The sequence below is a fragment of the Ipomoea nil genome, unplaced genomic scaffold, assembly GCF_001879475.1.
Source record: "Ipomoea nil cultivar Tokyo-kokei standard unplaced genomic scaffold, Asagao_1.1 scaffold2922, whole genome shotgun sequence".
In the NCBI taxonomy this organism is placed as follows: domain Eukaryota; kingdom Viridiplantae; phylum Streptophyta; class Magnoliopsida; order Solanales; family Convolvulaceae; genus Ipomoea; species Ipomoea nil.
This window is the reverse complement of record NW_017619350.1, coordinates 1,649,990-1,666,647: the sequence shown is the minus strand read 5'-3', so window position 1 is coordinate 1,666,647 and position 16,658 is coordinate 1,649,990. Positions and strand designations below refer to the sequence as shown.

The 16,658-nt window shown below is 37.7% G+C and overlaps 3 protein-coding genes and 1 long non-coding RNA gene across 6 annotated transcripts; 2 read left to right on the top strand and 2 right to left on the bottom strand.

Moving 5' to 3' along the window:
• The first annotated feature begins 112 nt into the window (after window positions 1–112).
• Window positions 113–2,550, top strand: LOC109161432. The gene is made up of 8 exons (XM_019309832.1): window positions 113–449; window positions 649–750; window positions 855–1,023; window positions 1,119–1,301; window positions 1,448–1,582; window positions 1,693–1,775; window positions 1,907–2,000; window positions 2,199–2,550. The coding sequence occupies exons 1-8, from the start codon at window positions 205–207 to the stop codon at window positions 2,286–2,288; spliced, it is 1,101 nt and encodes a 366-aa protein (XP_019165377.1). The 5' UTR covers window positions 113–204; the 3' UTR covers window positions 2,289–2,550.
• Window positions 2,551–3,938: 1,388 nt separating this feature from the next.
• LOC109161429 lies at window positions 3,939–7,115 on the top strand. The gene is made up of 4 exons (XM_019309829.1): window positions 3,939–5,355; window positions 5,501–5,580; window positions 6,181–6,445; window positions 6,559–7,115. Exons 1-4 carry the CDS (start codon window positions 4,572–4,574, stop codon window positions 6,828–6,830), a joined length of 1,401 nt encoding a protein of 466 aa, XP_019165374.1. The 5' UTR covers window positions 3,939–4,571; the 3' UTR covers window positions 6,831–7,115.
• LOC109161437 lies at window positions 7,068–7,347 on the bottom strand. Its single transcript, XR_002050913.1, has 2 exons — window positions 7,261–7,347; window positions 7,068–7,212 (listed from the first exon to the last, which is right to left on the bottom strand). It is a non-coding gene; the product is annotated as an uncharacterized LOC109161437 (long non-coding RNA).
• A 2,143-nt stretch (window positions 7,348–9,490) lies between these two features.
• Window positions 9,491–12,319, bottom strand: LOC109161463 (transcription factor GTE7-like). 3 transcript variants are annotated; one of them, XR_002050915.1, is made up of 4 exons: window positions 10,556–12,318; window positions 10,184–10,403; window positions 9,925–10,084; window positions 9,491–9,832 (listed from the first exon to the last, which is right to left on the bottom strand). XR_002050915.1 is itself a non-coding variant. In XM_019309875.1 (3 exons), exons 1-3 carry the CDS (start codon window positions 12,062–12,064, stop codon window positions 10,026–10,028), a joined length of 1,686 nt encoding a protein of 561 aa, XP_019165420.1. In that variant the 5' UTR covers window positions 12,065–12,319; the 3' UTR covers window positions 9,491–10,025. The 3 variants fall into 3 exon arrangements, 2 of the variants coding, with proteins under 2 accessions (XP_019165420.1, XP_019165419.1); XM_019309875.1 differs by having other exon boundaries at window positions 9,491–10,084; window positions 10,658–12,319; XM_019309874.1 differs by having other exon boundaries at window positions 9,491–10,084.
• Between the last annotated feature and the right edge of the window lie 4,339 nt (window positions 12,320–16,658).

The following is a 16,658-nucleotide window of genomic DNA, read 5'->3' as shown; positions in this document are numbered from 1 at the left end:
ATTTAATTAGGTAAAAATGATAGTCAATGATCAAATTGATAATTACCCATAATCTAGGAACTCTATAAATATTGATGAACGTATATGGTGTCACGTGACACGTGTTCAATAACTAAGGTTAACGTGGGTCATTTTGGTAAATAGATTAAAAATAGGTGCCGCGCTTTTACTGCTCCCTTACACGAGCAGCTCTAGTCGGCGTTAATGGCTGCATCCGTCGCCGGTCGAAGCCTGCCGGTCGGCTTTGTCTCGCTGTTATCTCGAAGTTTCCGATCAGACGCGGCTCTGGAAGCCTTAGCGAAAGCGTCGGAAGCCAAAACTCCGAATATCATTCTTTATAACTACCCTTCATTCTCCGGTGCTTTCGCTGCGCTTTTCGCTCACCTCTATCACGATCGTCTCAATCTGCCTCACCTCGTCTTGCCGTTCTCTTCCGTCGAACCTTTCAGGTGATTTTTCGTTCTACATTTACCTTTAAATATCAAACACAAATTGTGAATTTCAGGCAAAGTTCTAAACTTTTTGAAAAATGTTTTATTGATTTAACTCGTGTAATTTATGCTAAGTATATCATGTCTTTTCCTCATTAGTGAAATGAAGGTTGTTCCTTTTTTAATTAGAGTAGTCTGTATTTTGTGTTTGTGATAGAGTTGAAGATTTGTGTGTTGAAGGCGTCGAGAAATGCTACTTTCTCGATTTTATTGGGCCCAAAGGGCTGGCTTTGGAGCTTAGGAGGCGAACTTCATGCGAGTAAATGAACTCTCCTCTCTGTTTCTCACTGTATAAAGGCCTGTTATTTATTAAGGTATTTGGAAGTCTATGGTGGCTTACTGGTAAATTATTGATGAAACTAGGGTGTTAGCGTTTGATCACCGAAAATCGGTGGTTTCCAGTGTCCCTTCGATGGAGGAATGTGATGAGAGTCTCAGATTTCAGGTCAATCTCGAGAAGAGTAGCTCTCGTGCTGCATATGAGTATTTCTCTTCTAAACTTTCATTGATTGGCTCTACTGATGCCAGTGAGGTGCTTTTCTTTTCCCCCAATTTCACAAGAAATGCTTAATTTTGCACAATCTCATTAAGAACATGCTTACATTCATTGAATTTCCCTGCTTATAGAAGGGGGACACTATGTGCTTGCTAAACTCTGAAGTCCAAGATCAAATGGATATGGTGTTGAAATACATTGAAGATGGAGACCTTCGTAAGTGGAGCTTGCCTGATATTAGAGCATTCAATTTAGGGCTCAGTGAATGGCGTCCAAGATTGAATTGCATCACTAATCCACTCATGTATGAACAGGTTCATGGTTGATTTTGACTGCAATATAGATACTTCAAATAGAAGTTTCATATTTCCTATGCTTCATTTTAGCTTTGAATTGGACAATTGCCTCTCATTTCCCTTTGTTGAGCAAATGATGATATTTTCATTTTCATTACAAACAGCTAATGGAGATGAAAGTTGGGGATTTAATTGCCAAAGGCAAGTCTTATATATCCAGTAGACAGAATGCTGCAAATAAGTTGCTGGACAAGGTTGTCAAACTTCAATTGGGCAGGGGACTTTATGGCTCATGTTTGGTAATGGAGAAGAGGAAGATTTTTCATCCCATTGAACGGGAAATTAAAATGTTGGATATGCTCAGATGCTAACCCTAGACGCTTAAATTGGATCTTGTGTATGGTTTTAGGGAGTGAGAGCTGATGGAAACTCGGATCTAAGCGATGAAATTGGGAAGGAACTGAGTAGGAAGAGTGCAGCAGCTGGACTGAGGTGGGCATATTCAAATTATCTTCGGTGTTCAATGTTGCATTTCCTTTTTCCCCGATGTTCTAGTACTAATTGTTCTCTTTGCCATTGGCAAAAACACTAATAGTTTGCCAATATCTTGAATTGTGTCGCAGGCCAATTGGAGCTGTCATCTACATGCAAAGGAATAATCTTAAAATGTGCTTGAGGAGTACTGATAGCACTACTGATACTTCTGAAGTTGCTAAGGTATGCAGTTTACATCATGTTTAGTCATTTGTTCGCCTCTCGAGACTTTGCCACCCCCACCCTAAAACACCTCATTGAGAGGGAATCACCACAAGATGCAAGAGAAGTGACTCTGAAAAAATGGCTGTGCTCTCTTATCACCTTTTTTACTGCTGTAACACTGACAACGGATTTTCATTTCTCTTCAAACATGTGAAGGCATATGGTGGAGGTGGTTCTCCAAGTTCAAGCTCATTCATAATTCGGATGGACGAGTATAATGAGTGGCTTGCAGTGAATAGGAGATGAGCAACTTAAACTTCCTCGATATGTTTGATGGATGGAATCATGATTGTATGAGAGAAGGTGAGATAAGAGATTTCAATAGGCAAATACTATGAATAAGTCATGGTTGAAGGAGTCTTGTTACTCTTTGTTTAGGAAGATGTATTTGAGGGAGTCATCTTATTTAGCTGTTTTCTTTTTTGTTATTAGTATTATTATATTAGCCTAGGTAGCATAGTCATGTACTGATGAAGACAATTGTGTATTACAGAGTATAATTCATACATTTCTTGCTTACCAAAAGACAAAACTCCTCGCTCCAGGGGTTCTCATACTCCGGCCCAATATAATTGTGGGGATATATGACAATAATTTAATGACGAATTAAATAAGAGGACTAGTGTTTAGTCCTACCCAGAAAGAGTCATCCATCCGCACATGAAGGTCATAATTATTAGGTGGAAAGTTTATTGCCTGGTCGGTTGGTCCTACTTAGGAGGAGCCACCCTACAAGAAGAGAGTGAAACTTTCACAAGTTCATTGCCTGGTCGGCTGGTCCTACCTAGGAGGAGCCACCCTACAAGAAGAGAATGAAACTTTCACAAGTTCATTGCCTGGTCGGCTGGTCCTACCTAGGAGGAGCCACCCTACAAGAAGAGAGTGAAACTTTCATACTATGACTGCATAATCTGTGTGTCCTGCTCACAAAAACTAACTGAACCATACGTTACTATATGATTGTAAAAATATGGGTTCTTTTACCATTTCCATTTCTAATAAAAAGGCACACCTTTTAGCTAAATAGTCCCAAACTTCATCCCTCATTTCTCAAAGAAGAAAACCGTACATATCCAATATTGCTAAGTGTTCAGTCACTATCTGTGTTGCCTAAAGCATCAAGTTACATATGATTATTCTTGAATAAGAATTTGAAATAATTGAGTGCTTACTCTGAACCATCACTTTCATGTCCCAGATACAAGTTTCAGTACTTCTGAACTTTGTTAATTAAACATACCTTTCCGTCACATCCGCTACATTACACCGGTTCCTACCCCTACCTGTACTCTGATCGACTAGAAGATTCCCAATAATCTCTAGATTTCAGTGAGATTCGAACATTCACACTGTTATTGGAGCAAGACTCGATCGAACCAATTGAGCTAGTCCGCGGGCCATACGTCGTCATCGTCTGCCTGAAAACAATACTAAGAGCACATGATTACATGAAGTGTGAAGCTAAAGCCAATAAACTGATTTCTATCAATGGTTTGACAGGGAAGGATCATATTTTCCAGTCTTTCAATGCAGCCCACATTCATTTCTTGAGAAAGAACCTGGCAAACATGGTGGACATGGTTGAGGTACGAATTTTTGACAACCCATTAAAGAAAGAATATGATAGACTTTAAATATAATTTTTTAAAGAAATGAAATTTTTTAAAAACAATAAATAAATAAATCTGAAGTCTGACGTGATGGATGCGATCCAAACCAAATTAAGTAATAACGTGAATACAAGACATGGATCCAAATGCGCTTTGTTCGACGGTGGAGACTTGTTTTTTTTCTTTGAAAAAAGAGAAAAAAATATATTTTATAAAAATGTGCGTGGTGCCGTAATGGAGTATAATAACATATATATTCAGACATTCAATAATCCCACCAAAAAAAGAAAAATGTTTTGGAGGGGATAGTGGTTGGGGAAGCTTCAAAGAAGCTTCTCAGCCTGTTGAAATCTGTAAATTTATTGGATTTCTATTTCTATTTTAGACCTGTCGTTTGTCAATTGTGTTTCACAACCCACAAAACATTACTCCGTATTTTTCTGGGAATTCTTTTTTTCTCTTTCTTTCCCTTTCCTGAATTCGTCAATTCACAGAACCCGTTTCCATTTGACTATTTGGTTGTTCTTGAAACGCATTTGGTGGGTTTCGTGGTTCGAATCCGCGGCACCTTCAGGGATGCTGCTGTTCCATTGAGAAGCTTCAATGGGTTTTGGTTTTGGGGTTTCATTTTCCCAACGTATATGTGCAATAAAAGGTGATGATTTGCAGGCGACCGTGATTCAACATTGGGTATGTGTTGATATTTTTCTTATGAATTAACAAGTTGAAATTTGAATCTGGGCTGGTTTCTGTGTTTGAATTCTTTTGCCATTTGGTTTTTGTTTGACTATTCATTGTAGCATTTGGGTGAAAGTATTGTTCTTGTGGTGTATATGAGAAACAAAGCTATGTCTATTTGAATAGTTCTTAGCAGAGTTGAATAAAACAAGATTGATTTTGTTGTTGTATGAGTTGATTGATGATAGCTTTGGTAAATATGGAGGTTAGTAATGAAGGGGAGAATAGGGAGGGGGAGGGAGAGGCAATAGGAGAGGAAATGGAGACAGTGCCATTATCCCATACACAGGTTAGGCGAACTCGATTGAGAATGCGTAGTTTTAGAGAGGTGAGGCTAAAATCATATATTTTTGATGGAGATGGGAACTATTATAACAAGGAATGGGATATCTCAGAGGGTGCAGGGAGGGAGTTTTGTTGGTACCATGTTGAGCTTCCCAAGTTTAATCAGAAGCTTTCACAATCTGCACAAAACCTTATTGATGTGCTCTGTCCTCCATTGAAGCTCCAGGACATTCTTTCGCTTGTTAGCAATGGACCCTTTTGTGGGAATGTGGATGGGTCTCTCGTCTTCAGGGTGAATTCACCTGGACCTGCTTCGAGTAAATTTACGTTTAGGATTGCAGCGAGAGTTACTGAACATTCAGTAATAACGATCTCGTTGGGGCGTGTTCCAAGATTGGGATTCTCTCCCATTAACCAGTCGCTTCTCTCAGAGGTTCCGGTTGTGGAAAGTCCCAGTAATCATAGCTCAGAACATAAGGAAAGAGGCGGGATTGTGATTAGGGAGCACGTTCTTGAGTTTCTACTGACAATGAATCACTCCGAGGAAGCAGATAATCCCGTACCCAAATCAGTGTCGAATCTTCTTGTTCACATTATCGACACACATGTGGATCAGCTCCAAGACATCGTGACAAACCTCGAGATAGAGTTGGATTCAGTGGAATTGGAATTAGATAGAGGTATGTTTGCATCTGAACTGGAATTGTACTGTTTTGACGCCTAAACATGGCTTCCGAATGGCCAAAATCCTTTCTTTTTTGCTCTTTATGCGTATTTCTTTCCACAATTGATTGTTGGGTTTTCTGTTTCTTGGTTTCTGGTCAGGTGGGTTTGCCATAAAGAAACTAATGTTAGATGACCAAAGATTTCCCAAAATGCATCTCGATTTGCAACGCCTTCTACAGGTATATTTCCTGCCATGTCTTGTAGTCTACTTTGTGTTGCTATAGACTATTATTCTGGTCAATTGTCAAGCATTTGAATGTTCTCTCTCTCTCTCTCCTTTTCTTTAGCATTAGAAAGTTCAAATGCAGAAATTATAAGAGAAATATGAACATATATGGCCCTGTTTGGTAAATGGCTGTTAGCTGATTGTGTTAATTAGAGGGTATAACTAGTTGATAACATTAGCTGTTGTAGAAAAGTGTTTGGTAAATTAGCTGTTAGCTGATAGCTGTTTGGTATAATTTCTTTTCTAAAAAAGCTAATTGAAAAAGTTGCTGGAGTAGCTTTTTGAATTTTAGCATTTTGGAGTTGCAAAAAGCTAATTAACCAAACACTTATATTGATATTTTAACTAAATCAAACAATTAATAGTGATCAAAAAAGCCAAAATTGGCCTATAGGCCAATTTTTTACCAACAGGGCTATAGGCATGCTTATGTTGCTTGCTTGTCAGCAATAACCTGTTCTCATCGCTAAATACGATAGGATTGATGAAATTTATGAGATGATATAGTACGTAGAATCTAGCGATATCGTAGTCATTCAGAACAATATTGCAGGTAATTTCATATGGAGAGCAAGTATATCCAAGAGTTAAGGAGAAGTGTTCTTCAAAAGATTGGTTTGCCAGTGAAGACATCGTCTCCCTGGAAGAGTTAATTGGTCGACTGAGGAGACTGAAGGAGAATGTCAGGTTTATAGCCAATCGTGTTAACGCGGTCCAGACTGGTCTTGATACCTGGCAAGCCGAGCAAATAAACAAGAAACTTTACTACCTTTCCTTCTTATCCATCATATTTCTTCCTCTATCGATAATAACTGGAGGTGACATTCTTTACACGAACCTTTTCGTTTAATCTTCACATATACTGAGAACATCTGACATTAATTTCTCGCCCTCTTTATCTCTCTCTCTCTCTCTCTCGGTTCTCTAACAGTGTTTGGGATGAATGTGGGGGGAGTTCCGTGGACTAACCAAACAGAACCGGCCCTGAAGGATGGATTCCGCAATGTCATGGTTCTCTGTGTTTTTATGTTACTGTTTGTTCTCCTTTGCTTCCTTTTTCCAACTCTGTGTAACCAACTAATGGCCTGGAGAAGACGACAGGCCATGAGAAGAAGTTGGTCCCTCAACCGGAGATCTTTTGTTAGAAGAGGCACGGGAGGTACAGAGAGATCCGGGAGACCGGGCTACCTGCGCCTCTACTGAGACAAAAACAACAGGATAATCGCACTCGTTAGCTCTTTGAGAAAGTTGCTTCGAACAAAAACCGCCTTCTTGCAGATGATGATTAGAACTTTAGAAGTTACCATTTTTTTTTTGTAGAAAGACTAAAAGAAGGTACCCAGTTTTGATATTGGTGCTGGACAGTCCTTTTTTAACTTTTTACTGTGTTTTAACATACTGTATAGATAGATTTTTCTCTGTTTTTTTTTTTTTTTTTTAATTCTTTAAACCCATCACCAGCAGATAATCTTGACATCAATTGTATCATATGTACTTTGTGAATTTAATCTCATGGCCTCCATTTTCCTTGCTGTGTCTATGTTTTTGTTGTCTGTAACTTTGTATCATCCTCAGTTCAAGTAGACTCCAATTTTTTGCCAAAATGTTGGTAGGAGAGACAGGCAAGATCCACTTTGTATCTTGAAAAGGCTTTAAAAAAATGAGCTTTTTGAGAAATTCATTCCATGTTTGCTTTGATTAATTGAATGTTTTTGGGTGGAGAGGATTTTGATAATACTTTGTGCAGATCAACTAGATTAATTGTTGTATCCTACATATGTCCATAATGGTTTTCATGTGGACTAAGTCCAAATGTTCATAATTTACCTATTAAATGTTCACAAATTAACTTTTAAAAGTTTACAATTTGTATACTACAAACGCACAATGTTAACATATATGTAATTGATTATTAACGGATCAGGATTTAGTGACCCTGTATTGTATTCACAAATTCCCTTCTACAGCTGTTATATACACAATTTATATTCTAGAAGTTCATAATTTTAATACTAAAAAGCTGTTATATATACAATTTATATTCTAGAAGTCCACAATTCTAATACTAAAAATACACAATTTATACGTCGTTTAGGGTCAGGGTTCACCTTGCAAGGTGGTCTCTGGTTCATGGTATAACAACTCAGAGTCCTCGGCCGTGTTGCAATGACATGTTGGGCTTCTTGGCAAGGTAAGGCAATCTGCAACTTTGTTTTGCTTTTTAAAAACATGTACCATCTGAATCTCATGAATTACACTCCTTCATTAATGGTTTAATAATTTGTAATTTGAGTTGCGTTCAAACTTTATATTCTCCTTTAGACTGAGATTGTTTTAAGATGCTTTTGAGCCAATTTGATGCATTGGTTATGGATGGGGTGGGTGTGGAAATGGGACGTAATACACTCTTCTTACATGTGGCATTAAATGAAAGATTTCTCCTCCTTCATTGCTTGTATGATTTGATTGTTTATACAAACACCACTTGTGGCTTTATTGGCCTACTACGTATTTGGAGGGGAGTCATTCAATTTTCAGCCACACACATATTGGCTTTGAATATTTGGTTGATGAGATTTCTCTCATTTGCGAGGCAACGAAACCCAAGGCTAACCAGCTTGGTTGTTGTGGGTGACCGTGCATTCTCATTCCTTAAGAGAGGTCAGGAATTCGAACCATTTTCTCGTATGAAAAAATTAATATGGCCATGCACTTTCATTTCTTAAGAGAAGTCAGAATTAGTCTGGATATGGAACGAATGTAAAAGAGTTCTTAATTGGACCGGCCCCCACCCGTGCAAATGAAAATTAGTCTGGGTATGGAACGAATTTAAAAGTGTCTCTTACAGTTAGAGTTTACTAACTCAGGCCATCTCGACAAGACCATCAACTAGTATATTTTGCTCTCTAAAAACATGCTTTAACTCGAACTTTGAGATTGAATTTGTAATATTAGATTAAGATCTACGTGGCAATGATACCTTTCTGACATTTTTTCTCCAAAACCACCTTCAACTTTTTGGCAGAAAAGTCTCCACCTTCATATTTAAGCTGGGCAGGAGGAGAAGAATGGATTTTTGGAAGCTTCCTATAACACTACTGAGTCAAGTCAAGTATATGTTAAAGTCATGGTTCTGAGTCACTATCAAGAAAAGAATATAATTTCCTCACTTCTCCAGCAATAACACAACACACTTTTTATATGATATGATAATAATAAAATATCTCCCTAATTGCTGTATATACAAGTATACAACACCAAAGATATTTTAAAACACACAAAACTCTGTTTCTGGAATTTATTTACTTCTGCTTTTCCTGCTTGAAAGGTACCAAACACATTGAATTACTTAAATGAAGTGACAGAGAAACACACAGACATGGGTGTTATAGAAACAGGTTTTGTGGACTAAAATGTCTGGATTATCTAACATTTATTTACAGAGATTTCACTCACATATATAGCAACAAATAAAATGGTTGACAGACAAGACAGGCATTGCAGGCAGCCAGTCAAGGTTACAAAGCATTCATGTCTAACCAAACCATATCCATCCATTTCCATCCCAATTCCCTATGAAGGTGGTATACAGGCAGGGATGTGTTGTTTTTTTTTTTTCTTGATTGAAAGAGGAAACCTGTCACCACTATTCGAGGGTGTGCATTAGATAAACTCGATCTTAATGTCGATCACCAAAAAAGGAAACCACCTAGAATACACATAGCTTATAGTCTGACCAACTTAACCCAGGTTCGTCCACAATATTGTCTACTTGCTAGCATAATTAAGAGTGTAAACCATTACAGAACATACAAACATTTGTGAAGTTGCCAACAAGAGCTTAGGGCTTAGAGGTTGCAAAATGGAAGGAGAAAAGAGTTTTGTTCAAATGCTAAGTTAGAATCTAGCATACACAAAATCATGTCTGGCAATCTTAAGCTAAAGCACAACTGTGAAGATGCCAGAATATAAAACAAATTCCAAACACTAACACTGGACAAAGGAAGGTATGAAAGAATGGGAATTGCAGAAGACAATGATCAACATGTATTACAACTGTACAGAGGGTATCTGAAGTCTCAACCATCTACATCTCTCTCATTTTCCCTATCATTAATCATTAAAGAGCCATAACTAAAAGCAACCTCAAATGCCAATACATAGTATGCATCTATCTTCTTTCCTCCACAAGCTGGGCACTACACCTGAAATTGTTTAATAAGGAGCATTTCAGGTCATTCCATCTCCATAAATGCAAATGGAGAAGTGCAAAGAGTTTAATTGCACTCATATGTACCTCATTACAAACAATAGCATAGGTAACAAAGACCGACAAAAGGTGAGTGCCACAGCTCGAGCTGATGATTCTCGAGCCTCTTCAACTTGGGCATGGTAGAATCAAGATTGTGCATCATCCGCATCTGAGTCACTCCCGGAAGAACTCCCCGAATCAGAGCCTGCAAGAGTTAATAGTATTAAGCTTTTAACATTCCCTCACAATTCCACTTGTGAAAACAATGTTACTAGAACTTAGAACTCTCTTAATGGATATATACCACTTGAAGAAGACGAATCACTGCTTGAACTACTTGAACTGCTAGAGCTACTACTGCCATTATTATCAGGATCTCGACCACCACCTTCGTCCTTCTCAATTTCAATAGGAGGAAAACTGGTAGCAGGCATATCATCATCAATGTCAACATCCTCATCCCCAGCTTCACCCTTTTTAGGCTTCTTGGGGGAATCCATATCCATTTTCTCGCTTAGAGCAGCCTGTAAATCAACCAAAAAGATATACACAATGAGCAATTGCAGTTCCACTCTCAGAGAAGGCAAAGGGCTTTCAAACTCCCAAAATGCATAAGGCATTCAAACAAGCAAGCATGACTATTATGCACAAATAAGCAAGAATTATTATGCATTACCCCATCATCCTCCTCGGCGTTGGATGTCGTAGCAGCTGCAGCTGCAGCAGCAGTTGGCGCTGTTAAATTACTTATTAAAGCTTGTCTCTTGGTTTTGCTCACCATCTTCTTCCAATTGGTCACGAATCGATCAAGCTCCCAAAGAGTCTCAGTGTCCAAAGCCTCAATGTCCAGCTCAATTTCATCACCATCTTGTGCCAAATGCTCGTTCCTCTTCCTTATAATCTGCACCAGTTGGGGCATCTTCTCTTGAGGCAAACTCTGCAATCCAAGTCCAAGTTTATGCTTTTCCTCGATACTCATTTCTCTCTTATTTGGATCCTTGGCCCTAGGCTTCGGTTGTTTCACCATGGGCCCCCGAGATGGCACCGCCTGTGGCTTCACTGGAGGCGCTCTCATTGGAGAAGGAGTCGGGACAGGGGATTGCTGGCGTGGAGGAGGATTGGGAGGTGGAGGCGGAGCCGATGGTGTAGAAGCACTGGAGTGATTCTGCAACCTTTCATGTTTCTTAGAAACTTGAGGAATTGGACTAGGCTTCGGCTTCTTGGGCCTCTCAGGAGTTGGGATGTGATTCCAAGAGTGCAACTCATCAGCAGACAACAAATCTCTTCGCTCGCTCTCAATTCTAATGAGTTTTTCTTGGATAGGCCTAAACAAATCTTCAAATCTAGCCAGAAGCTGATCAGCCCATCCATGAACTTGATCCGTTTTGGGGTTATACAACAAGGCATTATTAAAAGTCAGCCTCACGTCAGAAGCAAATTCAGCTGGAGTATGATACAGATTCTTGGCAAAATTGGATTTTACCGTGCCCAAATCCATGGGCCTCTTAACAATCTGGTGATAATCATGAAGACCCAGGGAGGCCGCATCTACGGGCGTATTGAAAATCCAACCATTTTTATGCTTCATCAGCTTCGACAAAATCTGCCTACAATCCTTCATCATATTCTCCAGACCGATTCCTTTGATCCCTCCTCCGCTAACAACACCAACATTCCTAACATTATCAACACCATTACAAAACTTTTTCGGATCTTTATTGGATCCAAAGGACACCGGCCGCTTATTTGACGATAATTTCTTCGATTTCCCGTGAGATCTAGGGTTATTAACGGTGGTGCTGAAGTGACCCGACTCGATTCGATCCTTCAGGTTACGGATCTGTTCAAGCTCCGATACCAGCCGTTTCCGAAGCTCGTTGAGCTCGCTTTTCGTGTACGACGTGATGTTGTAGGTCAAATAACCTCCGAAATTGAGGCCATTCGATTCGATAGGCCGTTGATTGAACGAATACGCATCATCTGAGGCGGTCTGCGTGACGACCGGCGAATCGTCGTTAGGTCGGCCGTTCGCCGCTTGATGGAAGTGTTTCTGTTTTTTCTTGGGGTTAGAACTAGGGTTCAGATGAGGATGAGAATAAGGGGTTTTCCCCATGAATCCACCACCGGCATCACCGGATTGGGCCCAACTCGATTCATTCCGGCTAGCTAAGACGGCAGACGCCATGAATTGCAGCGTCGACGCTGAATTCTTGTGGTTCGGAGGGGAAATCGATCGTTTTTAGGTGGCGTAGAACACATGTATTGGTGGGACGTGTACTACACGCGCTCGCCGGATTTCAAGAAAAGGTTTCCCCTAACCGCCGGAAGACGTCGACGGCCACAGATCTTTACAGACAACAAAAACAGGGAAAGAGAAACGGAGGAATGTATATTATAAAGGTAAGGGTTTCCAGGATTGAGCGAGGAATGAGAGGGGGAGGGCATCGCCTCTTAAAGGCGATGAGATCTGACCGGGGGAATTACGGGCAGATTCTAGGCCGTTGATCGCGTAGGGACTGCTGATCCTATGGATGACGTGGGTTTGTTTGCTGTCTGAGGTGCTGACCGAGGTATCTGGCATGAACGGCTCTGATTCGAGGATCTGTACACGTGGAGGAGCAACAGGCGTCGGTTGGTCTGAAAATCTGGACTTTTTATTTCCCCTTTTTTTTTAATTGTTAATTATTTTTCCTATGGGAAACTGGGCGTCTTTTGTGAGTTTGAAGTGAATTTGGGTCGCATCGGTCGCGAATTTAGGGTTTTTGGTGAAGAGGAGAGGGTGGGGCCCAAAAAGAGAGGGGTTGACGTGGCTGGGAAGCCGTGAAAGTGAAGCAAGACGCGCATTGGCATGCACCAAGTGTTGACGTGTCAGCAAGATCCCGTCAAATTGAACGTTACAGCCCTAGTTTGCCGCTATCCAAATTACCTTCTTGTCCCCCAATATTATTTTCAGATATTTTTATGCTTTACTTTATATATATACAAATATCTGAACGTTTAATTGCATTCAAAAAAATCTGAACGTTTAATTAAAAATGGTAATACAATACATTTTAGAAAACACTTTTTTTTATATAGTATAGATTATGTTAATGTTTCCAAATATTCTTGGAAAACATTTTATAATTTAATTAAAAATAAAATATTTTTTGTATTGAGACTATCATTATCCTATCAAGTGAATGACTTTCAAAATGATGTAAAAGATTTTTTTTTTTTTTTTTACTTAGGTGGCTTGCAAGTTTGCTATGATTTAAAGTTTGCAATTGACCTGTATTTCTTTCTTTCTTTACTTTTTATTCGTTATTTAATTATTACTTTATTATTATATTTATAACATAAATGTAAGTGCGATCACTTTTGAAAGTGAGAGAGTTTTGCATGGATATAGATAAATATTAAATAATTTATAAATTGATGATGTAGAAGTGAGATCCACTTTTTGACCGTGAAAGAGTATTGCGGAGATAAAGATAGCCTAAAATTTACGTTGTCAATTGTGATAGGGATAAATTGTATTTCTGATTTCTTAATTAGGTACAAAATAAACATTTCAGTTATGGGCTAAATTGTATTATCAGTTATTCCTCTTCCGATTCCATTAGAAAAAATTAGTGAAACGGGCTCCACCAAATAAGTGTTGACAATAATCAAATTTTGTGATATTTAGAATTATGTCCACTTGTTCACCCCCCTTTTGGAGCACAATGTTTACTATTTAACTTTTTTATAAGTGACCATTTGGCTCACTATATGAACATCGCCAACAATCAAGTTTTTTGTCATTTTTTTTTATTTATTGCCAAATAGGATAGAGAAAATGGGATAGAGAGAAAGAGAAAGAAAATTGAAAATAATAATATAATAAGTGGCTAATTTATGCGCCTACCAAGTGCATGCACTGCACGCGCCTAATGGGCCTTATTAATGAGTGAAACGCACACCATCACAATTCATTTTTTTCATGTCGGGTCCACAAAAATTTTGCATTTATAGGATTTCCTCTTCCATTATCTCTCCATCACCAAATAAAATATTTGACAAAAATTAAGTAAAAAATCACCATTGATGATGCTCTAAATTAAGCGTACACATAATTTATTGATAGTAATAATCAACTAAATTATATCAACTAATACACGATTTTATTATTAAATGAAAATTGTATCATTATTATTATTAAGTAAATATTATTATATGTGATTCTTGGCAAATTATTGTGTGAATCGTGGTGGACTACGGTCCAAAACAACATCGTTGAATTTTATGAGTTAGAATAATAAAATTTATGGGTTAAGATAATGTATATTATGAGTTAGAATAATGTAAATTATGAGTTATAAAAATGTATGTTGCAGTGGGTTATGTGAGAAAAAAAATTTATGCAAAACGACGTCGTTTTTAGGCCGTGGTTGATACAGCTGTGTTGAGCACGGTCCACTCAATAACTATTGGTGATTTTTTATATCCAAATAGGAATGTGTAATGGACTCATCTATCCTTAACCAAAAGTCAAGCGTTTGATCCTTGACTTTGAGAATTGAGCAACCTTAAATTTCCAAGCCAGATGTCCAACCCAAAAGAAGTGCCTATAATTCAGCGAGTAGATTAGTCACTGTGTTGTGAAAATCCTGCGTATACCAAAATAAAAAAATGTGTAATGAAATCATTATCGGATTTGAATTTCAATTCCTGATTAGGAAGGGAATCATCAAACAAACTTTTATCATAACCAACATAGTTGGCGTGATGATTCAACACCTCGTCTTTTAAGCATGATATTGGAGGTTCAATCCACATTCATATAAATGGAGCAAATCATTTAACCACTATCCTACCACCTAAGGATATCTTTAGGCAAAAAAAAAAAAAAAAAAAAAAAAAACAAACAAACAAACAAACTTCTACCATAAGAATTATAGGGAGTTTTTTTTTTTTTTTTTTTTTTTTTTTTAATTTTAAAAGAAAAACACCGGAAGTAAATCTGGGAATATGTAAGGGTAGAGTGGGAATTCTTGGTATGGAGCTGCGCAGAGAACCAAAATAATACGGAGTAAGTTCCTCCTGGGCCCCACTGGGAACAGCCTAGATGAATGTCACATTATAAAAGGCCTAGAACCATCTAAAACGCTGTCCTGATGAATCCATTTTTCTAAAATTCTATCCTCTCAAGTCGCTATTCCTGTTCTGCATCAAACCGCCGCTGCCGGCGACGACTTCCGATCTAAAGTCACCGTTTTCTATCCAAGGTGGAGGATGTAATTTTGTGCTTGCCGAAGTTGCCGCTGATCTGAAGTTATCGCGTCTGCGCCAAACTCGCCGCCGCTTGACGGAGCATCCGACGATAACTCGCCGGAAGAGTTCGTCGGAATAGAGAGTTGAGAAACCGGGCGTTGTTTGGAATGTGTTTTGAAAGTGGGCTTAGCCCATACATTCATGATTCCGCAGGCCCACAACCCAATTGCATTGACTTATTGGATGGATCGTATGTTGTGCATCCGTATGCACCGTATATGGTGTATATAGATACAAAAACGACGTCGTTTTGACGTATAACTAAAAAAAATAAATTAGAATTATATAACTACACATTCATAACTTCATAACTATAAATCCAGAATTGCATAACTACACATCTATAACTTCATAATTATACATCCAAAATTGCATAACTATACATCCATAACTTCATAACTATAAAATTCAGAATTGCATAACTACATTATGCATAATTACACATTCATACTTTCATAACTATAAATCTAGAATTGTATACTTACACATCCATAATTTCATAATTAAAAATTCAGAATGAATGAACTAAAAAATGAATAACATAATATTATTGTTGGGAATCGAATTTTTTTTTTTTTTAAAGTAGAACACGCATTTTGATATAATAAGACGTCGTTTTTGTATCTGTATGCATCATGCATAATGCATAAAGATGCATATGCATAAAGATGCAGACCATAATTTGCTTATTGGATTTGCCAAGACAGATTTAATTCTCGAAATTGTCAACAAAAAAAAGAATAATACGGAGTATCTTATTATTTGATTTGTTTTACAAAAACAGAATAATGTTCCAAATCATTTTAGATAATTTTAGTATTAATTATTCTCCTTAAACGCATATTTGAACACTTTTTTTTTTTTTTTAACAAAAACCTCCATTTTTGCCATTTCCATCCCATCACAACATTAGTGTGTTTTTTTTAGTGATAATAGACAAATATGTACTTCGTTTGTAACAAAATGCTATTTTAGTGTTTTAATTTGTGTAAATTTTTTGTGGCGTTTGATAAATAGATGTTTGCTGATTTGGTTAATAAATTTTACTAGTTAAAAATATGTTAGCTAAATTAGTTATTAGTTGATAGCTGATTACATATAAAACAACTTTCTTAAAAAGTTAATTTGAGCAGTTTTTTGAATTTTAATGTTTTGGAGCAGTAAGCTATTACAAAAAAAAAATTAATTAATTAAGTATTTATATTAATTATTTAACCAAGTTAAAAGATTAATAATGATCAAACAAATTAAATTTAACTGATAGATTAACTATTTTACCAAACAGGATCAAAATAGTGCGTGATATGTGAACACGGTGGGGTTCAGACGTTGAGTTCAATGTAACGAACGTGATGGGTTGGGTGTTTTGAGAGGAAAGGTTGGTCACACGGTTATCCTGCTCCACGCGGTAAAGATTAAAGGGGTTCAGGTGATGTATGATTTCTTTATTAGATAAAGTTTCCACACACTACACAGCTAAATCC

Bases quoted from the DNA above. Each gene is read 5' to 3' on its own strand.
- LOC109161429 (XM_019309829.1), top strand. From the start codon at position 4,572: ATGATAGCTTTGGTAAATATGGAGGTTAGTAATGAAGGGGAGAATAGG. The intron at 5,356-5,500 runs GTATGTTTGCAT...GTTTCTGGTCAG, and splicing joins GGAATTGGAATTAGATAGAG to GTGGGTTTGCCATAAAGAAA. The intron at 5,581-6,180 runs GTATATTTCCTG...ACAATATTGCAG, and splicing joins ATTTGCAACGCCTTCTACAG to GTAATTTCATATGGAGAGCA.
- LOC109161463 (XM_019309874.1), bottom strand. From the start codon at position 12,064: ATGGCGTCTGCCGTCTTAGCTAGCCGGAATGAATCGAGTTGGGCCCAA. The intron at 10,404-10,555 runs GTAATGCATAAT...GTTGATTTACAG, and splicing joins ACGCCGAGGAGGATGATGGG to GCTGCTCTAAGCGAGAAAAT. The intron at 10,085-10,183 runs GTATATATCCAT...TAACTCTTGCAG, and splicing joins TGATTCGTCTTCTTCAAGTG to GCTCTGATTCGGGGAGTTCT.
- LOC109161432 (XM_019309832.1), top strand. From the start codon at position 205: ATGGCTGCATCCGTCGCCGGTCGAAGCCTGCCGGTCGGCTTTGTCTCG. The intron at 1,024-1,118 runs GTGCTTTTCTTT...CCCTGCTTATAG, and splicing joins GCTCTACTGATGCCAGTGAG to AAGGGGGACACTATGTGCTT. The intron at 2,001-2,198 runs GTATGCAGTTTA...AAACATGTGAAG, and splicing joins ATACTTCTGAAGTTGCTAAG to GCATATGGTGGAGGTGGTTC.